The 22,750-nt window shown below is 38.4% G+C and overlaps 1 protein-coding gene across 4 annotated transcripts in view; it reads left to right on the top strand.

Annotated features, from left to right (window-relative positions):
• Window positions 1–22,750, top strand: part of LOC134224403 (GAS2-like protein pickled eggs) — a 166,384-nt gene that overhangs the window by 127,391 nt on the left and 16,243 nt on the right. For all 4 annotated transcript variants that reach the window (XM_062703728.1, XM_062703729.1, XM_062703727.1 and 1 more), the window contains one exon: window positions 17,580–17,767. In XM_062703728.1, the coding sequence (XP_062559712.1) occupies window positions 17,580–17,767 (188 nt within the window). The remainder of the gene's footprint in view (window positions 1–17,579; window positions 17,768–22,750) is intronic.

The raw sequence follows: 22,750 nt of genomic DNA, 5'->3' as shown, positions 1-22,750 counted from the left end.
GCTGTGCGGATTTTTGCCGAGCTGCAGAAATAAAAACTAAGTGTGCATGTTGATCGATTTGAATATCAAACGAATTTGGTAGTTTATCTGTAATGGTGTAACGAAGTCCTGTGGAGCTATTCTAACTCATAAAAATAGTTGAGACATCGAAGATCTTCAAGTTGGTCGATTTGAATATTAAGATCTGAATTCAATGATGGTTTGGAGTATTGTATATTGTTAAAAATTTATTATACCACTGGGCAGGCGCAGGATTTCATCGTTAAGCGTTTCAATTATAATTATTCAACAAGAATATGGTAAAGTATGGTGTTGATTCCTAAGAACATCAAAATTACAACTCAAGGATAGTTTGGATGCTCTAGATCATCGTATGGCCCGTAACCTGACCTGTGCAATATTTTTCCTGGATGGACCAGTTAATTTTGAACATTTTTGCTGAAGAAAGCAAGGCTCTATCTCTTAAAACTGATTTTTGACAGCTGATTTTCGTCTTGGGTCATATATGACCCATCCGTATTGAATCGGTTAAAGATGATTGAATTATCTTTCGAAACAGCCCAAAACATCCCGAATCGGTCAAACAATAAAAAAAGTTATAGCTATTTCAATTTGGGATCAATATGACCCCAGAGCACAGACAACGTAAGTTTTTTGAAAAAAAAAAAAAATACACTGTAGCGCTTATTTTCAAGATTTTTCAAGTAAATTTGCACCTAGGGAACACTGCCACTAACCGCAAGTCGAGCACATCTGAACTTTTGTCAATTTTGAGTATTTATCATATTTCACTTTATTTTCACATGTACTATGCGTTAGGCTGTTCTATTCGAGAAGTTTGTTCTAGAAAAGTGGAAAAAATACCAAGTCAAATTGTCCCATATGGAAAAGTAATCGCAAGTCAGTCACATCGAGTCACTTCGTAGAATGGCATACAAATTGATCATATTTGTTCAATACATGTGCTCAGAACACCTCTCAAAGACAAAAACAAATCATTTCGAAAGAAAAATACGGAAGAAAATTGTGTAAACATTTGTAATTTTAGTTTAAGTTGTGGTTGGAAGTTAGGTTGAATTTAAGATTGATGCATAGAGGAATATACGTTGCATCAGTAAATTCCAATATAACGTGTTGAAACTTGCATGCTACATATACACTGACCCCACAATCATGGGTCACACACTAATATAAGTCATTTCCATTTAAGCAACATGCTAATTTGAGTGACTAAATATTGTTACAAAGTGACCCATATAGGTTGGGTCAGTGTAGCAAAAGTTCTTTGGAATATGTTTTAGTTTATGACAATGAAGACTTTTTAAGGTGATATTTACTTCCCATTTTACTTAATAAACAACGAACTTACTATTGAGAAATCATTCTAATTTCTCACTCAGAGAATGAGTTGGATTTTAAACTGATTTACTTCAGAGCTTTGATACATTTACGCCTTGTTTTTACCATTTAATCAATAACATCATATGATGAAAATAAGGCGTAATCAACCTATTTCCGAATGTTATTCATATGAGTCACGATGCTATCCTTCAAAAACACAAGCGAGGTTGCTCGGTGAGCGAATTTTTGAAATCTGAGAATGATTTTATCAATAGACTTATCAGCTAATAGAATCATTAACAATAAAATTGCTACTATTTGTATTTTCAGCAGGGTTCCCAATGAGTGCAAAAACCAATAATAGTCATGCTTGTCCACATGCTAAAACATGGGTGAGCCTTGGGACAAAATGACGAGTAGCAGAAATGACGTAGCGGGATTCTTAAGAAGCATGAGATACATTCTGCAAGCTATGAACCAGAGGAATTCAAAGCCACTAATTTCAAGAAATGATCATTAACTTTCAGAAATCCTCAGAAATGTATATGGATCGCTAATTGGCGTAACTAGTGAAAAATTCTAGGGGGGCTAACTTTTATTTTAAATTTCTATTTTAACACTCCACATAGAAAGTTTATCATTTTCGCTCGATTCAACTGATTTTATTGTTGTTCGCAAGTTGGTCTATCAGATATTATTGGACAACATAAATATTTCAAATGATGTTCATCGACGCTCAGCCCTGTTACAAAAATTTGGAAATCTTGTAGAATTCTCAAAATCCTTGATAGGTTCAGAAGACCATAGGTGTTGCGCTCGCTGTAAATAGAATGTGAAGCACGATCTTGATTTTTAAAAGATTTTTTGATTTGCTTCGAACCAAGAATACATTATAAATTAAATATTGGATAAATTAGCCAGCTAAATTAGCCATTTTCGCCAGCTTTCAATTCAGTGGCCTGACAATTCCTATGAACTTTCAAACGGCGATCTGACCACAACAAACCAAATTTTTCTTTTCTGTTAGAATAACTTCTAGGATGATTTAAAAAAATCTGTTTTACATCCCAATACAACTTATTGGTCGTTCACTTGTCATAAGACGAGTACGGTACGGGAAGGTACATTTAATTCCACCACTTGATTGTGCCTTGACAGATACGTTTGACCTCAACAGTAAGGACGTCTTCAGTGTCTCGTATTTGACTCGACTTCTGGTCGTTAATTTTCAATTTAATTTAAAAAATTGCAAAATATTAACTTATAGGAGCATTTGTTAACACATAGGAACATTTAACACATCTTTCCTCTCAGTAGGTCTGTTTCACGCTTACTGAGACATTTTCACTGGTTTCATTGCTGCAGCGACAATAAGAGTTTAGAGAGTTAAACAACATTAAATCCACCCAGAAGAATACAAAGTTCTTTCTTATTCAACTTTTAGTAACCTCTACTTGAAATCTAAGAGTTTTACGGAACCTTTCTCAAGCAGCCTACAAGGTTAATTAAAATGCGCTGCAGCTTTTAGGATTGGTATTAGTTAGGAAGGTTAAGATCGCTCGATTTAGATAACAATTACTCACAAAACCCTTGAAATACTTGAAAATCTCAAGGAATTGTCCATAAAGTTATTGTAATACTAAAGAATAATCTTCTTCTTCTTCTTGTTGGCATTACATCCCAACACTGGGACAGAGCCGCCTGGCAGCTTAGTGTTCATTAAGCACTTCCATAGTTATTAACTGAGAGGTTTCTAAGTCAAGTTAACATTTTTGCATTCGTATATCATGAGGCTAACACGATGATACTTTATGCCCCGGGAAGTCGAGACAATTTCCCATCCGAAGCTTACCTAGACCGGCACCGGGAATCGAACCCAGCCACCCTCAGCATGGTCTTGCTTTGTAGCCGCGCGTCTTACCGCACGACTAAGGAGGCCCTAGAGTAGAGTGGGGCAAGAGTGCGCGTGGGGTAAGAGTACGTTTTCGATTTTTTGAAGTAATAAAAAAAGATAAACTAGCAGCACTGCATCAGTTCAACAGGTACTCTGGCCAACTATTATCATGTGTAATTGTAAACGATTTGAATAAACAACAAAGGAGATATGGAGTTAGATCACTTTTTGGTCATTTTGTTAAAAATAATTGGATTTCCGCAACTAGTATTTCATTACCATATATACGTTCAATCAGGTGAACATTATACCATTTCGATAACCTATTGTATAGAGTACTTTATGGTACAGAACACCGATCCGGTTGGTTTTCCAAGAAGTCAAAACCATTACTTGAATAATTTTTGGGACTGTGGGGTAAAAGTACGCAGGAATCGGTGGGGCAAGAGTACGCATATGAATCTTGATGTCAAACCCGTATCTCCGGCCGAATTAAGACTTCTTCCAAAGCGTAAAGATCCACAACTAAGAAAAAAGGGACAGAATTCGAAATTTTCACAAGTTTTTAGGATAAGTTGAAGTATTTCGGTGTTAGAAAGGACTTAGCGAACAAAGCACTGAAGCGAAATAATGAAATTGTATTAGAACTTGTTGTACACCTAAACATAGTACGAAAACACAATTTCATCTAAATGATAATTTCATTCACGGAGACGAGCCAGCCTCGGGCTGAAAGTCTCTTTAATAAAGACACAAAAAAAAAAAAAAAAAAAAAAAATCATTCAATAAAAAAAAACATTCATAAATTACGCAACGTTTAGCTGGGAGGGGTTGCGAGATGTGTGACGATCCATATAATTTTTAGAGGATTCATACAAATAGTGTAAGATAGGGGGGAAGGGGTGATGAAATAGCCAAATTTTACGTTACGTGATTGGTGGACTTTCTTTAAGGAAAATGCCTTTGTATACGCCACGCGAAACCGGATATATATTTTTACCTTTGTAGTTTTTTGTATATATAAAAAACAATGGTTTTTCGTATGAAAGTGCACATTTTTAGGACCCCCTCCCCCTTTGAAAGTTACGTAATCTTTAAACATTCCCTAATATATGCTCATTAAACATCAATTAAATGTTATTAACTCTTATTTGTGTTAATACATACTTAAAGCACATGATTGGATAAATGTGTACTCTTACCGCACCCGATGCGTACTTTTACCCCACCGGTGGGGTAAGAGTGCGTTTCTCACTTGTCTTGCAATAAGGGTTCTACTAAAACGAATCTCAATAATTTCAATATTTTTTCCACTGGGTAACATAAAGGACGAGTATATGAATCATCGACACTGATTTGATATGCAGAAGCTTGCTTCATAAGGGCCACATGATCGATTGAAAACTAAGTGCGTACTCTTGCCCCACTCTACTCTATAGATTTTTAATTCACTTGTTGATGAGGTATTTCCTTTGGTATTTCATAAGTTATAACGTGTTTGGAGGAGTCCAGATTTTGTCCTGAGCAAGCCTTATAACAATTGCTCGAAGTTCAAGAACTTGAGCGAATAGATTCAACTTTCTGTAGTGTTTCGAAGAGAGGAATTGGATAATGAAGACAATCCTTTCTCTGCATTTACCCCAGTATATAATCAGTGGACTAGATATGTGCAATACTTATACAAAGTAACAAATTTTCTAGGGGGGGCTAGCCAAAGCCTAGGTGGGGCTATAGCCCTCCCTAGCCCCCCTGTAGTTACGCCAATGGGATCGCTACGAATTCTTTAAAAATCTTATGACCGTTCATTAATGTTCTATAGTTCCGGTTCTTTTTTCGGACAAGATATGTGGAATTAGGGATGATTATGGTTTTACAATGGACTTCCAACAATTTATCTAAACTTGGTAGAATTTATAACTAACCTTGTAATTAATCATATTAGCAGATTTCAACAATCTTTATTTTCTACAGAAAGTCATATAGAATTTCAAACATTCTTTTGAGAATCCAGAAATATTTTTAAAAGAAACCATTGCGTACTTCCTTTAACTGTTTAATAACCTTAACCTTCTTCGGATATTAGAAAAAACTTACGAATAAGATGTTAGGGTCATATTGACCCAGAAATGTAAATGCTTATAAAACAGTCAAATTATAACCGAATTACAAAGTTTATATACCGTTCGAAAGATAAATTCATCAATTTTGTGGCTATGTGGTGATATGCTAGTTTTGGAGACAATGGCCACTGGGAAACGACTTCCACGGGGACCTTGTCGGTCATATAAGGGGAGCATAAAAATCGCTCCATATATGCCATTCGATCGCCAATTCTTCATAGATTCTCTTAAAATGGTAATGTATGGTCCATGAGTGGGCTTCCGACGAAAGTGGCCACTCCTGGTACATGCTAGTTGCCCCCGGGGAACCCGTAGGTGGGGACATTTCCGTTTTAGCACCAAAATATGCCGTGCGGCGGCTCTTTCGTCATGATTTTCCACCAAACAGATGGTTATGCGCTTGAAATCGATAAGTGACCACATTGGCCACTCCTGGTACATGCAAGGTGCCCCTGGGGAACCCGCAGGAGGGGACATTTCCGTTTTAGCACCAAAATATACCGTGCGGCGGCTCTGTCGTCATGATTTTCCACAAAATAGATGATAATGCGCTCGAAGTCGCTAAGTGACCACATTGGCCACTCTTGGAGCCTATGAGGTGCCCTCGGGGAACTCGTAAGAGGGGACATTTTCGTTTTAACACCAAAATATGTCGTGCGACAGCTCTTTCGTCATGATTTTCCACAAAATAGATGATTATGCGCTCGAAATCGATAATTGACCACATTGGACGCTCTTAGAGCCTATCATGGGCCCCCAGGGAACCCGCAGGAGGGAGCATTTCCGCGTTAGCACCAAAATATGCCGTGCGGCGGCTCTTTCGTCATGATTTTCCACCAAACAGATGGTTATGCGCTTGAAATCGATAAGTGACCCCGGAGAACCCGCAGGAGGGGACATTTTCGTTTTAGCACCACAATATGCCGTGTGGCGGCTCTTTTGTCATGATTTTCCACATAATAAATGATTATAAATGATTATGCGCTTGAAATCGATAATTGACTAAATTGGCCACTCTTGGAGCCTATGAGGTGCTCCCGGGGAACCCGTAGAAGGGGACATTTCCGTTATAACTCCAAAATATGTCATGCGACGGCTCATTCGTCATGATTTTCCACAAATCGATAATTGACCACATTGGCCACTCTTGGAACCTATGAGGTACCCTCGGGGAACCCGTAAAAGAAGACATTTTCGTTTTAGCACCAAAATATGCTGTGCGGCGGCTCTTTCGTCATGATTTTCCACAAAATAGATGATAATCCGCTCGAAATCGATAAGTGACCACATTGGCCACTCTTGGAGCCTATGAGGAGCCCTCGGGGAACCCGTATAAGGGGACATTTCCATTTATACACCAATATAAGCCGTGCGGCGGCTCTTTCGGTGTTTTCCCACCAAACAGATGGTCGTGCGCTCGAAATCGATAAGTGACCACAATGGCTACATTTGAAACCTATGAGGTTCCCTGGGAGAGCACGTAGAAGTGACATTTCAATTTTTACACCAACATATGTCATGCGGCGGCTCTTTCGTCGTGATTTTCCTCCAAATAGGTGCCCTAGAAATCGATTATTGACATATTGTCCACCCTTAGAACCTATGAGGTGCACCCGGGAGCCCGTAGAAGAGTACATTTCTATTTAAACACCAAAATATGCCGTGCGGTGGCGCTTTCTTTGTTATTTTCTACCAAACAGATGGTCATGTGCTTGGAGTTGATTACTGATATTGTATACTCTTGGAACCTTTGAGGTGCCCTGCGAACCCGTAGGAGAGGACATTCACGCTATGTTTAAAGGCAACTATTATGCAAAGTGAATGCACCTCGGATGTTAAGCCGTTAGGTCATAGTTTTTGACCTCTAGTTTAAGGATCTGTGTCGATTAAAATATTTCATCGGTGAAATTTTGACTTTTTTACTATTTATAGTAATATTTTTAACCTAAAAACCTTTTCTATTTTTTTTTATTTTTTGGAACAAGTTATATAAAAACCAACCACTTTTTTTTTTTTTCCTGATGCTTTAGGAATCATTTTCATATAAAAACATTTTTCATATGATGAAAATACTGGAAGTTATATTAAAATTACTGCCAGCCTCAAATGTTCTTACGGTTTATTATGAATAGATCTGGAGCCTTCCTTAGCCGTGCGGTAAGATGCACTGCTACACTGCAAGACCATGCTAAAAGTGGCAGGGTTCGATTCCCGGTCTTGTCTATGAACTATTCTCGCCTTCCCTGGTCATAAAGCATCATCGTATGGTAACTTGGACTAGATACCTCGCAGTTAATAACTATTGAAGTACTAAATGAACACTAAGCTCTGAGGCGGCATATGTCAGATTGGTTGATGTAATGCCAATAAGAAGTATTTTTAAATTTAAGAACATAATATCACTTTTTAACATTTCAAATCAACAAACAATTAAAACTACGAACTAGTTCAAAGTAGTATTTATGTTCTGTATTTCAAACTTGATTGAACCTCAATCTACGTCTGCATTATGTGACCACTGTTATATGCTACCGCCGTGGATAACAGTTTACTTGCATACTGTTCGCGGTTATCTGCATTTTGTAGTTTTGCTAAATAGTATGTATTGAAATATCTGTGGATGGCTTCCGTGGTTTGTTCCGTATACTTTGTAAGGCCTCCCTGTAATGCGCTCAATTCAAGAACATGGAATTTCAAAATAAGAAATTGTTCGATGATTGGTAGCCCTGCTGCTGTTGATCTGTCACAAAAAGCTCGTATGGCGTCTGAATAAAAGTCCAACAATGTTACACTTAAACAGCAATTAATTACCTGTGGTAGGCTCTCCAATACCTTGTAATAACCATTGCATTATTCTCCTTTCAAAACACCCGTTTAACTAGAAGACTTCGGCAGTGCCGCCCAGTGAAATCAAGTTGAGCGTGATGTGTTGCATTGACCTCTGATGTCCAGACTTTAGATTTGTCTGGATGTTTTTTTTTGCTACAGGCCCGAAAATTTGGTAGAGCAATCCCACCAGCAAATTTAGCACTGGAGGAGGGGTTTTGTCTAAAATTATATCATAGTCTCCTCCTTCCAGAAGATGATTATGAATATGAACACAATTGATATATAATCGAGCTTCTTCCTTGACCTGTCCAGCGTTAAATTCTGTTTCTATGGTAACAAGTGGTGCAGGTTTGCTGTTTTTTTTTTTTCAATAGACTCGTGTGAGTTATGCAGTTACACAAGAATTCGCTATCGAAAAATGAAAGATATGGTCGGTGTCAACAGTATTTTTGGTATAACTTCTGCTACCTTCTTCATATGAAAATTATTTTTATATGAAAATTTTCCTTGAAGAGTAAGGAAAAAAACCCAGATTAATCCACCTAGCGGTGATGGCGCCTTTCTCGCGCAAAAAGGTAATAAATGTAGCCTTTACGCTTACACCTCGATGATGTTCAAGAAAGGCAAAACAGTTACACCGTCTAATGTTATGATAGAAAATTTACACTAGTAGACGACAGATGGCGCTGCCAAAAGTTTCTCGAATTTCCTATGTTCGAATTTAGACTTTCGGACAATTTCATAGTACTATGAAACTGAACGAAGAGCAAAGTTACGCCTAAATGCGTGCAAGACGAGCATCTTTATAGTACGATGAAACTCTTAATGGGAAGCCACGGATAAAATATTCATAGATGCAAGGCATTTTTCATAACACATTATTGTTCTATGTGACATAGTTCATCACTATTTTAATATTATCTATTTTTTGCAATTTGCAATTATTATGAAATTCAATAGTGATCAACAGCGTTTTAGTCTCTGTCGGATGCAACTTGTTGCAAGAAAATCGGTTAAGAGTTTCTATGCGAAAATTTGGCTAATGTTTTTTATGGCATTTTGTGCACACACACACGCACACACATACACACACACACGCACACACGGACAGACAGACATTTGTTCAGCTCATCGAGCTGAGTCGAATGGTATATAACACTATGGGTCTCCGGGATTTCTATCAAAAGTTCGATTTTGGAGTGAAATGATAGCCTTTCGGTACAACTTAGTTGTACGAGAAAGGCAAAAAGGTGGTACCTGGATTTTATATAACTTGCTTCAAAAAAATTAAAAAAATCAGAATAGATTTTTAGGTTAAAAATATCCCCTTAAATGGTAAAAAAGTCAAATTTTCACCGATGGAATATTTCAATCAACACAGATCCTTAAACTAGAGGTCAAAAACTATGACCTAACGGCTTAACATCCGAGGTGCATTCACTTTGCATAATAGTTGCCTTTAAACATGGCGTGATATTTTCATGGTTATATCAAATGTACTGTGCCGCTTGTGGCAGCTTTATCTCCATGTTTTCCAACATATAGATGGTTATGCGTTTGAAATCGATTTAGATCACATTGTCTACCCTGGCCACAAGTCTTCAAAAAGTTGGTTATGCGCTTGAAATTGTTCTTTATTTGAAATTGAGTACTGAGTCAAATAAAAAATAGTTTCTGGGCTACTGTGATGGTTCCTTCGAACAGCTCTCCAAGGATTTTCTATTCCACATCACGATGGTCCCATTAGTCGATGGTCCCTTCAATATCGCCGTGGACAATGATGTGAAAACGCAAAATTTTGATATAAAAAAGAAAATCTCTCCTTCTGTGAGACTCCTGCGGGTACCTTGTAGGTTAAAGATATTAAGTTTAGAATGAATGATCTATTTGATAGAAAAAAAACAAGAATAATCTACCTAGTTGTGATGGTGCCTTTATCGTTCGTTCAAAAGGGTTGAGAAATATAAAAGAAAAGTTTAATATAACACTAATAGGTAGATAGCTCTTATTTTTCATATTTGTTTATTTGCATTCTAAAATTTCCTGCTGAACGCAACTTATTGTAAGCCAATCGCATGAGCATGAGTGCCAGAAAAGTGATTTTCCCATGCAGGTGTTGAAATTAGTATTTTGGCCATAACTTCGGAGCCCATAGCCCGATCTGGCCAATTTTCAATAGGAAACAATAGGGCAGGATTTTGCGTCGAATGCCATTTAATGCGAGCAAATCGGTTGAGGAAAAGTTTCTAAAAAATGAGTGAGATTTTGTGTGCACAGACACTTTCAATGGATTCTTCGCGGCACTCCACAATTACCGAAACTTGGCCTGGGGTTCCCCCGGGTTGATATTAGATTTCAAGAGCATAACCAACTATTTGATGGAAAATTATAGTAAAAAGCCACTACACGGCATGTCTTGGAATAAAATAAAAATATCTCCTTGTACAGGTTCCCCGGAAGCATAGGTTAGGTTTCTAAAGTGGCCAATGTGGTCGCTAATCGATTTTAAGTGAGTGAGAGTAAGCACGGAAATGTCCTCTCCTGTGAGCTCCACGGCGGTACTTCATAGGTTCCACAATGGAAAATGTGGGCACTTATTCATTTCGGTATAAAAACGGAAATGTCACCATCACCATCTATTCTGTGGAAAATCATGGCGAAAGAGCTTCCGCACGGCATATTTTGTTGCTAATACGAAAATGTCCCTTTCTACGGGTTTCCCGGGGGCACCTCATAGGTTCCAAGAGTGGCCAATGTGGTCAATTATCGATTTCTAGCTGAATAACCATCTCTTTGGCAGGAAAATACACCGAGAGAGTCACCGCACGGCATATTTCGGTGTTAAAACGAAAATGTTCCATCCTACGGGTTCCCTGGGGGCCCATCATAGGTTCGAGGCGTTGTCAATGTGGTCACTTATCGATTTCAGGCGCATAATCATCTATTTTGTGGAAAATCATGACGAAAGAGCCGCCGCACGGTATATTTTGGTGCTAAAACGGAAAAGTCGCCTCCTGCGGGTTCCCTGGGGGCCCCTGACAGATTCCAAGAGTGGCCAATGTGGTCACTTATCGATTTCACTGGCATAATCATCTAGGAGAACGGTTCGCCACTTCATCTCATAGCTCCTACTTCCATCCCATCAAAAACAAAGCAATGGAAAGGAGTTTGGTTTGTTTATTATTTTTGTGATTTTTCCAGCAGTGAGCACGCATGTTGACAAAAAGAAGCGACGAATTTGGTGCCGTATTGCTTTGTTCAGCGATGAGATGGATTTATGTACAGTGAGATGGAGATCGGAACAGTTCCCCTATTTTGTGGCAAATCATGACGAAAGAGCCGCCGCACGACATATGTTGGTGTTAAAACGGAAATGTCCCCTTTTACGGATTCCCCGAGGGCACCTCATAGGCTCAAAGAGTGGCCAATGTGGTCACTTAGCGATTTCGAGCTGAATTACCATCTCTTTGATAAGAAAACACACCGAAAGAGTCGCCGCACGGCATATTTCGGTGTTAAAACGGAAATGTTCCATTCTACGGGTTCCCTGGGGGGCCCACATAGGTTCCAACCGTTGCCAATTTGGTCACTTATCGATTTCAAGCGCATAATCATCTATTTTGGGGAAAATCACGACGAAAGAGCCGCCGTACGGCATATTTTGGTGCTAACGCGGAAATGCTCCCTCCTGCGGGTTCCCTGGGGGGGCATGATAGGCTCTAAGAGCGTCCAATGTGGTCAGTTATCGATTTCGAGCGCATAATCATCTATTTTGTGGCAAATCATGACGAAAGAGCTGTCGCACGACATATTTTGGTGTTAAAACGAAAATGTCCCCTCTTACGAGTTCCCCGAGGGCACCTCATAGGCTCCAAGAGTGGCCAATGTGGTCAATTATTGATTTCGAGCGCATAATCATCTATTTTGTGGAAAATCATGACGAATGAGCCACCGCATGGCATATTTTGGTGCTAAAACGAAAATGTCTTCTTTTACGGGTTCCCCGAGGGTACCTCATAGGTTCCAAGAGTGGCCAATGTGGTCAATTATCGATTTGTGGAAAATCATGACGAATGTGCCGCCGCATGGCATATTTTGGAGTTATAACGGAAATTTCCCCTTCTACGGGTTCCCCGGGAGCACCTCATAGGCTCCAAGAGTGGCCAATTTAGTCAATTATGGTGCTAAAACGGAAATGTCCCCTCTTGCGGGTTCTCCGGGGGCACCTTGCTTGTAACAGGAGTGGCGAATGTGGTCACTTATCGATTTCAAGCGCATAACCATCTGTTTGGTGGAAAATCATGACGAAAGAGCCGCCGCGCGGCATATTTTGGTGTTAAAACGGAAATGTCCTCTTGTACGGGTTCTCCGGTGGCACCTCATAGGCTCCAAGAGTGGCCAATTTGGTCAATTATCGATTTCAAGTGCATAATCATTTATTATGTGAAAAATCGTGGTGCTAAAACGGAAATGTCCCCTCCTGTGGGTTCCCCGGGGGAACCTTGCTTGTACCAGAAGAGGCCAATGTGGTCACTTAGCGATTTCGAGCTGAATAACCATCTCTTTGATAAGAAAACACACCGAAAGAGTCACCGCACGGCATATTTTGGTGTTAAAACGGAAATGTTCCATTCTACGGGTTCCCTGGGGGCCCATATTCCAACCGTTGCCAATTTGGTCACTTATCGATTTCAAGCGCATAATCATCTATTTTGTGGAAAATCACGACGAATGAGCTGCCGCACGGCATATTTTGGTGCTAACGCGGAAATGCTCCCTCCTGCGGGTTCCCTGGGGGCCCATGATAGGCTCTAAGAGCGTCCAATGTGGTCAATTATCGATTTCGAGCGCATAAAATTGTGCATTTTGTGGAAAATCATGACGAAAGAGCTGTCGCACGACATATTTTGGTGTTAAAACGAAAATGTCCCCTCTTACGAGTTCCCCGAGGGCACCTCATAGGCTCCAAGAGTGGCCAATGTGGTCACTTAGCGACTTCGAGCGCATTATCATCTATTTTGTGGAAAATCATGACGACAGAGCCGCTGCACGGTATATTTTGGTGCTAAAACGGAAATGTCCCCTCCTGCGGGTTCCCCAGGGGCACCTTGCATGCACCAGGAGTGGCCAATGTGGTCACTTATCGATTTCAAGCGCATAACCATCTGTTTGGTGGAAAATCATGACGAAAGAGCCGCCGCACGGCATATTTTGGTGCTAAAACGGAAATGTCCCCTCCTACGGGTTCCCCGGGGGCAACTAGCATGTACCAGGAGTGGCCACTTTCGTCGGAAGCCCTCTCATGGACCATACATTACCATTTTAAGAGAATCTATGAAGAATTGGCGATCGAATGGCATATATGGAGCGATTTTTATGCTCCCCTTATATGACCGACAAGGTCCCCGTGGAAGTCGTTTCCCAGTGGCCATTGTCTCCAAAACTAGCATATCACCACATAGCCACAAAATTGATGAATTTATCTTTCGAACGGTATATAAACTTTGTAATTCGGTTATAATTTGACTGTTTTATAAGCATTTACATTTCTGGGTCAATATGACCCTAATATCTTATTCGTAACTTTTTTTGTGGGGCCGTTCCTGTTGCACCTTAAAATACTTTTTTCATGTCAGATGCTTCATTTCCACAAAATATTAAAAGTCAAGAAATTTCAGAACGATCGGATTATCAGGTAAAAAGTTATTCTACTTTGAAGTTTCGTTTTGGGTCATATTGACCCCAACATCTTACTAAGGTTAAGGAAAACCATAAAACCATCAAAACATTTAATTTCTTGGAAATCCTAAACATTCTTGATTCCTGAGCCTCTAGACATTCTTGGATTAAAAATACTTAGAAAACTTCTTGGATTAAAAATCCTTCCGGACTGTCAGGAGACTTTTTGGAAAAGAATACTTTCTTCAAAATTCAGGATACCTTCACGATTATTTAATTCTAATTTAATTTTAATTTAATTTTGAAATAATTAGTTTGAATAAATTTGTTAGTAGTAAAAGTTTGTGGAAAAGTTTTTGTTCAAAGGTGTGTTCAAAGGTTGTTTCATACTTGTTAAGTCTTGATATCGATACTACCATCACGATATCACGAAAATCTGTGATGTGGGCTTTCAAACCATCCAAGAGTTTCAAAATGTTCAGATTGCATGCTTCACCATGTTTGTTATTAGAGCATTATTTTTGTTTTTTACAAATTTGAGTTTTGCTCGACGAAATGTGACTGACTTGCGGTTACTTTTCTCATTAAGATGAAAAGTAATCGCAAGTTAGTCACATTGCGATTTACAACACGGCAAGTGAGTTTTTCACTTTGTACCCACTATGATCCATTAAATATGCAAACATTCTTTGGTGTGTGGCGTTTAGAGCTGATTGAAATTACTTATACACAATTTTTGACGAGAAAAATTACAAAAACTTCGCAAGCAGTTTTCTCATTTGTACGTTTTTCCAGATGTGCTCGACTTGCGGTTAGCGGCAGAACAGATCTCGGCGAGTTTTACCAAACTACCGAAAATTAGGAAAATCGGTTAAAAATTTAAAAAAATGGCAGCCTTTCAAAGTGGCCTGGGGTCATATTGACCCCAGAGCACAGACAAAAGGTTAATTACTATGTCTGAAACTCGATATGAGCAATGTACAACATGTGAAAGATTTAGTTGAGAAATATATTGAAGGTAACCAATTCCTTCGGTAGGGTTTGGTCCCACGACCCCAGTACGCTAGACAGGTGCTTTTTCTAAGCTACGAAGGACCTCCGTCGTACTGATAAGATCAAATTTCCCAACACCAGGTATATACTGCCGTAATCTAACAAAGTGACGTATATGCCATTTTGCAATATTATTGTTAACGGACTATACTCGTCGTACTCTATCCATCTATATCCATAATATCCATTAATTACGTAACGCAAAACTTGGTTATTTTCAACCCCCCTCTCCCCTATGTCACACATTTTATATGAAGTATCTGTAAATGTTTTATGAGTCGTCACACTTCAGGCAACCCCCTCCCCCTCTCCCTTTAAACGTTACGTAATGGATGGATGTTTCCTTAACAAAAAAAAAACCGACTTAATCCACCTACAGTGAACGCAACCCTTCTTACACTTTTGAATGGTTGTGTTTGCCCAGTGAATATTACAATTTCTATGCACATGACCTTCAATTGAATATAAAATAACTGATATTATCATGCTTTTATCGATTTCAAAATAAAAAACCCAGATTAATCCACCTAGCGGTGATGATGCCTTTCTCGTGCGGTAAAAAATAGTATTTTGGCCATAACTACCAAGCCTATTGTCCGATCCATCCAATTTTCAATAGGAAACAATGGGGCAGTATACTGCGTCGAATGCAGCCTGTTGTGAGGGAATCCGTTCAGGGTAAGTGCATTAAAAATGAGCTAGACTTTTTTACGCGCTTTTTTATGAGAAAAAGTATTTTGGCCATAACTACCAAACCCATTGTCCGATCCGTCCAATTTTCAATACGAAACAACGGAGTAAGATACTGCGTCGAATGCAGCCTGTTGTAAGGGAATCCGTTTAGGGTAAGTGCATTAAAAGTGAGCTAGACTTTTTTACGCGCTTTTTTATGAGGAAAAGTATTTTGGCCATAACTTCCAAGCCCATAGTCCGATCCGGCCAATTTTCAATAGGAAACAATGGGGCAGTATAATGCGTCGAATGCAACCTGTTGCGAGTAAATTGGTTGAGGGTAAGTGCAAAAAAAGTGAGCTAAACTTTTTGCTCTTTTGGTGCGCACATACACACACACATACACACACACACACAGACATCACCTCAATTCGTCGAGCTGAGTCGATTGGTATATAACACTATGGGTCTCCGAGCCTTCTATAAAAAGTTTGTTTTTGGAGTGAACATATAGCCTTTACGTATACTTAGTATACGAGAAAGGCAAAAAAGGATATTTCTGGAAATTTAACAATTTTTAAAAAATACAAAAAGACTGCAGATTTGATTTGCCGCCTTAAATGGCAATATTACAGCTTCTGTTTAAGCCCAAAAGAGTTCAAATCGGGTCATAGACGGTTGAGATATTGGTGTGACAATTTTTCATTAGTAGTATGAAAATATGTCTCATATTCGTATTTCACAGATATCTCTGAAACCGAATTTCCGATTTCAGAAAAAAATTAATGGGTCCAATGACAAAAACATAGCTTTCGTTTAAAGATAAAATCGCACAAATCGGTCCAAGGACGACTGAGATCTTGATGGGACATATTTTACCAATGTGTGAAGTTGATACGTCTAATGCTTTATGTTCGTATTTCAGAGATATCTCCGGAACCCAATGTCTAATTGCAAAAACAAAATACAATGGGTTCAATAGCTTTCGTTTAAAGATAAAATCATGCAAATTGGTTTACAGACGGCTGAGATATTCATGTGACATTATTTTGTTAGTTTTCTGAAAATACACTTCATGTTCGTATTTCTCACATATCTCTGGAACCAAATGTCCGATTGCAAAAATTGAACTTGTACAATGACAAGTCATAGCTTTCGTTTAGTGTTAAAATCGTGCAAATCGGTCCACGGACGACTGAGATCTTGATGTGACATTTTTGTAACGCACACACATACGCACACACGCACACATGCACACACACATACATACATGTGCTCAGTTCGTCGAGCTGTGTTGATTGGTATATACGACTTGGGTCTCCGAGCCTCGGATAAAAAGTCGGTTTTTCAAGCGATCTTTATACCCTTCTTAGGATGTAAGAAGGGTAAAAATAGAAAACCTATATATTGTTATTCAGATTACGGCAGCATAGCCGAACTCTCGTAATCTGTTCTTAGAGTCAACTCTTTCACACTATTGTACAACATTGCTAACCGAGTATTTTTAGTATTGTCTGGTATCTACATCTAGCCTAGCATTGGGAGTTTGATAAAATTTAGCAAGTATTATATTTAGCAAGAATTTTGGATAGATGTGGCAGCGAAGAAACTTTAACCTTGACCTCACCAAGCTGTTTCCAATGCGTTATAAGATTTTCAATGAAAACTGAAGTTATTTCATGTTGAAGGTTTTTTTTACCCAAAGATCCGTCAATCTGCTCTATTCAATTCGTGTGTGGTATACCAACATAATATTCTAAACAGTCGAGCTTATGTACATAGCTCGTTAATCAAATATCACGCTTGAACAATAAACCTCACAAACAGACGGGTTGGTAACCAACCAACAATTTGCATGAGTCAGCACGTATGACCTAGAACTGGCCATAATGGCTATTGAGTATTGATTTTTCAGTCCACATTTTTCACCTCGATGCAGCATTTTTAATTGATTTTTTCTTCTATTTCTATGCATTTACACGTCCTTGCAGATTCTACGGTCGCACGTTATGGTTCGGGTAGGTGGCGGTTGGGACACGCTTTCGCACTATTTGGATAAGCATGACCCGTGCCGGTGTAAGGCGCAGCATCGTTCGTCGGTGGCCGCAAGACTAATTACCAAAACAAATCATTCGAATAACGGCATTGAGCTGCACAAAGCGCAAGTGGTTTATGAGAGGTAAGTGTTGACGACAGCTAATAATCATTTGAATTTCATTTTGAAAGGGTGGTCCATTTGCATTTAAGGAAATAATCTATAAACGCATATATAATTTTACCACTTAGTATCACACACAGCATCAACAGAATAACTCAAGGTGGCTTAGGTTTTAAGGTATAACGGAAAAACAAATTTTGTATTCCATGTAAATTTCGAAAGAAAAAAAGTCCAATGGACATTCCACAGAATTTTCCTAGAGAATCCAGATGAATTTCCCGTGAAAATTCGGAAAACCTTTCCTTAGAAATTCTGAAGAATTTCCAAACTCCGAAGAAATTGTTTAGAAATTCCAAAAAAATTAGAAGAATTTTACCGTGGAAATTATGAAGATTGTTACTATAAATTCCAGAAAATTTCCTATGGAAATCCCTTTGAAAAGTTAAAAAAAAATCCGTTCTAATTTTAAACAATATAGAGTATCAGTTCTGAAGAATTTAGTTTTGAAATTTATTTAAAAAACCCAGATCAATTCACCTAGCGGTGATGGTGCCTTTCTCGTTCGTTCAAAAGGTTTGGAAAAATCTAAATTTATTTATTTATTCATTCCGTCAACCGACGTAGACTAGTACAAATACATATACATGTTTTTTTTCTGTATTGTATATATTTCTTTTTATTTTGTAGTTTTAAAATTAGTATATTTCGCCATAACTTTTGACCCAATTGTACGATCCGGCCAAGTTTCTATAGGAAACAATGGGACAATATTCTGCGTCGAATGCAATCTGTTGCGAGCGATAATACATGAGGTCTTAGTGCCAAAAAAGTGAGCTAGGCTTTTTTGAACTCTTTTTCATAATAAATAGTAATTTGACCATAACTTCTAAGCCCATAGTCCGATCTGGCCAATTTTCAATAAGAAAATATGAGATGTTCTGCCACGAATGCAATTTAATGCGAGCAAATCGATTGAGGAAAAGTGCCTGGAAAATGAGTGACATTTTTTTTTAGCGATTTTTCCATAAAAAACCCAGATTAATGAGTGACATTTTTTACGTGATTTTTTCGTATGAATTTGTATTTTGGCCATAACTTTCGATCCCATAGTCCGATCTGGCCAATTTCAAATAGGAAACAATGGGACAGGATTCTGCGGCAAAACATGCTTTTGCATATAAACGATAAAGACGGATCCTTAAAAAACTGGAAAACGATCCATAAATAACATCTGAATGTTCCTTAAAATGCTACCCTAAATCCATAAAATAGTCAATGAGATTCCATAAAGAATAATTTTTCGATCCATAACTAATCTAAAACTTAGCAATTAATTGGGAAATATGTTCCATTAACATGGTCAAAACAAACAATACAATTCTTGCTATTTTCCCATGAACATGTGACAAATGATCCATAAAAACTATATATTGATCCATGAAATTTCAAATTTGCGCATTTTTTTATCGTAATGATGATCCATAATTTTAGTCATATGATCCATAATTCTGGCCATTTGATCCATAACTTTATTCAAATGATCAATAGTTTTGGTGATATGATCCATAAATTTTGATAAATGATCCATAGGTTTTATAAAATGTGTGGATCAATTAATATAGTTTCATTGGCCTTCTTTCCAAGTATTATGGATCACATTATCAAAATTATGGATCATTTGACCAAAATTATGGATCATATGGCTGAAATTATGGATCATCATCAGGATATAAATTGCGCAAATTTGAAATTTCATGGACCAATATATATTTTTTATGGATCATTTTTCAAAGTTTTATAGATCATAAAAATATTCTTTATGGAATCTCTCGAACTATTTTATGGATTTATGGTAGCGTTTTATGGAACATTCAGATGTTATTTATGGATCGTTTTTCATTTTTTTATGGATCGCTTTCCCACATTGAACGGTGCAAAGTAAGGGCTGCAGGATTCTGCGTCGAATGCAACTTGTTGCGAGTAAATCGGTTGTAGATAAGTGCCCGAAAAATGAGTGACATTTTTTACGCGATTTTTTCGTATGAATTTGTATTTTGGCCATAACTTTCGATCCCATAGTCCGATCTGGCCAATTTCAAATAGGAAACAATGGGACAGAATTCTGCGTCGAATGCAACTTGTTGCGAGCAAATCGGTTGAAGATAAATGCCCGAAAAATGAGTGACATTTTTTACGCGATTTTTTCGTTTGAATTTGTATTTTGTCCATTACTTTTGATCCCATAGTCCGATCTGGCCAATTTCAAATAGGAAACAATGGGACAGAATTCTGCGTCGAATGCAACTTGTTGCAAGCAAATCGGTTGAAGATAAATGCCCGAAAAATGAGTGACATTTTTTACGCGATTTTTTCGTTTGAATTTGTATTTTGTCCATTACTTTTGATCCCATAGTCCGATCTGGCCAATTTCAAATAGGAAACAATGGGACAGAATTCTGCGTCGAATGCAACTTGTTGCAAGCAATCGGTTGAAGATAAATGCCCGAAAAATGAGTGACATTTTTTACGTGATTTTTTCGTATGAATTTGTATTTTAGCCATAACTTTTGATCCCATAGTCCGATCTGGCCAATTTCAAATAGGAAACAATGGGACAGGATTCTGCGTCCAATGCAACTTGTTGCGAGGAAATCGGTTGAAGTTAAGTGCCCGAAAAATGAGTGACATTTTTTACGCGATTTTTTCGTATGAATTTGTATTTTGGCCATAACTTTCGATCCCATAGTCCGATCTGGCCAATTTCAAATAGGAAACAATGGGACAGGATTCTGCGTCGAATGCAACTTGTTGCGAGTAAATCGGTTAAAGATAAGTGCCCGAAAAATGAGTGACATTTTTTGAGTAGTTTTGCGCACACACACACACACACATACACACACACATACACACACACACACACACACACACACAGACATCACCTCAATTCGTCGAACTGAGTCGGTTGAAGATAAATGCCCGAAAAATGAGTGACATTTTTTACGCGATTTTTTCGTTTGAATTTGTATTTTGTCCATTACTTTTGATCCCATAGTCCGATCTGGCCAATTTCAAATAGGAAACAATGGGACAGAATTCTGCGTCGAATGCAACTTGTTGCAAGCAAATCGGTTGAAGATAAATGCCCGAAAAATGAGTGACATTTTTTACGCGATTTTTTCGTTTGAATTTGTATTTTGTCCATTACTTTTGATCCCATAGTCCGATCTGGCCAATTTCAAATAGGAAACAATGGGACAGAATTCTGCGTCGAATGCAACTTGTTGCAAGCAATCGGTTGAAGATAAATGCCCGAAAAATGAGTGACATTTTTTACGTGATTTTTTCGTATGAATTTGTATTTTAGCCATAACTTTTGATCCCATAGTCCGATCTGGCCAATTTCAAATAGGAAACAATGGGACAGGATTCTGCGTCCAATGCAACTTGTTGCGAGGAAATCGGTTGAAGTTAAGTGCCCGAAAAATGAGTGACATTTTTTACGCGATTTTTTCGTATGAATTTGTATTTTGGCCATAACTTTCGATCCCATAGTCCGATCTGGCCAATTTCAAATAGGAAATAATGGGACAGGATTCTGCGTCGAATGCAACTTGTTGCGAGTAAATCGGTTAAAGATAAGTGCCCGAAAAATGAGTGACATTTTTTGAGTAGTTTTGCGCACACACACACACACACATACACACACACATACACACACACACACACACACACACACACAGACATCACCTCAATTCGTCGAACTGAGTCGATTGGTATATAACACTATGGGTCTCCGAGCCTTCTATAAAAAGTTTGTTTTTGGAGCGATCATATAGCCTTTACCGTATACTTAGTATACGAGAAAGGCAAAAAACTAGCTGAACTTCGTCTCACCACGCCCATCATGTAGGCCTAAAATTAGAAGATAATGACTAACTTCTTGGCAATCAGATTATCCAGTAGTGAATAACATAATCAAAGAAGAGTACATTTTCCAAAAATTTTGCACGCTTGCTTCACCTTTTAGATTTAGAGCTAGGATCTGTATGACAATGTTCTACTTCCTTTAAACATTACACGTTAATAAGCCCCAATTGCGGGGGCATCGGTTCTGATGATGCATTTCAACTCGTTTTACACAGCTTTGCGAAAAAATATGGTTTTATCCGAATCAGTTTTTTTCCACCAAATTTGGCATGGGGAGGTTTTAAAGACAAGAAATGATTGTATGATGGTTCGATACTAGTCAAGCAAATGGAATCCAATAGTTAACGTTTGAATGAGTTGTGGCGTTCGCTTTGCCAAATGAAATTGAATCGCCGGGCAAACATCAAAGGTTAAATTGTGAATACAAAATTACTGTGGGTGCTAACTAATTAATTTGGTGCGAGACGAAGTTCGGTGGGTCTGCTAGTAATAAACAAATAAAAAAAACGCCTAGTAATTTTTTAAATTATTTCAAATTCTACTTTTCCTCTGATGACAGCGTTCATTATTCGTCTATCTCTTTAACCCTTTCAGGACGGATGGGCCCGCTGGGCAAATATGACCCATCCGCCCTGAAAGGGTTTAAGTGCTATTTTGATCTTTTTCATGTGTTTTTTCTTATTATACGAGAAAGGTGCTGCCACCGTTAGGTGGATTTTTCAGGTTTTTTTTTCTATAATGCGAAAGTTACAGAAATAATCTTATTTCGGAAATAATTGGTGGCGTCACTTGTTAGACGATTTTGCGTGCTGTGGAGTGTGGACTTATGGAGCCCTCCTTAGCCGTGCGGTAATACGCACGGTTACAAAGCAAAACCATGCTGAGGGTGGCTGGGTTCGATTCCCGGTGCCGGTCTAGGAACTTTTCGGATTGGAAGCGGATTATTTTAGGTAACTCATTTTGCACTCACCGCATCAAAACAAAGCCGCTACTGTATATGTAGGTTAACATGCGAGAGGTTTTGAAGGAACTGGTCTACGGTGCGGCTATCTACTCATTTCATAGCGGCAAATTTTG

The sequence above is a fragment of the Armigeres subalbatus genome, chromosome 3, assembly GCF_024139115.2.
Source record: "Armigeres subalbatus isolate Guangzhou_Male chromosome 3, GZ_Asu_2, whole genome shotgun sequence".
NCBI classification, from domain to species: Eukaryota; Metazoa; Arthropoda; class Insecta; order Diptera; family Culicidae; genus Armigeres; species Armigeres subalbatus.
This window is presented reverse-complemented; position numbering and strand designations above follow the sequence as displayed.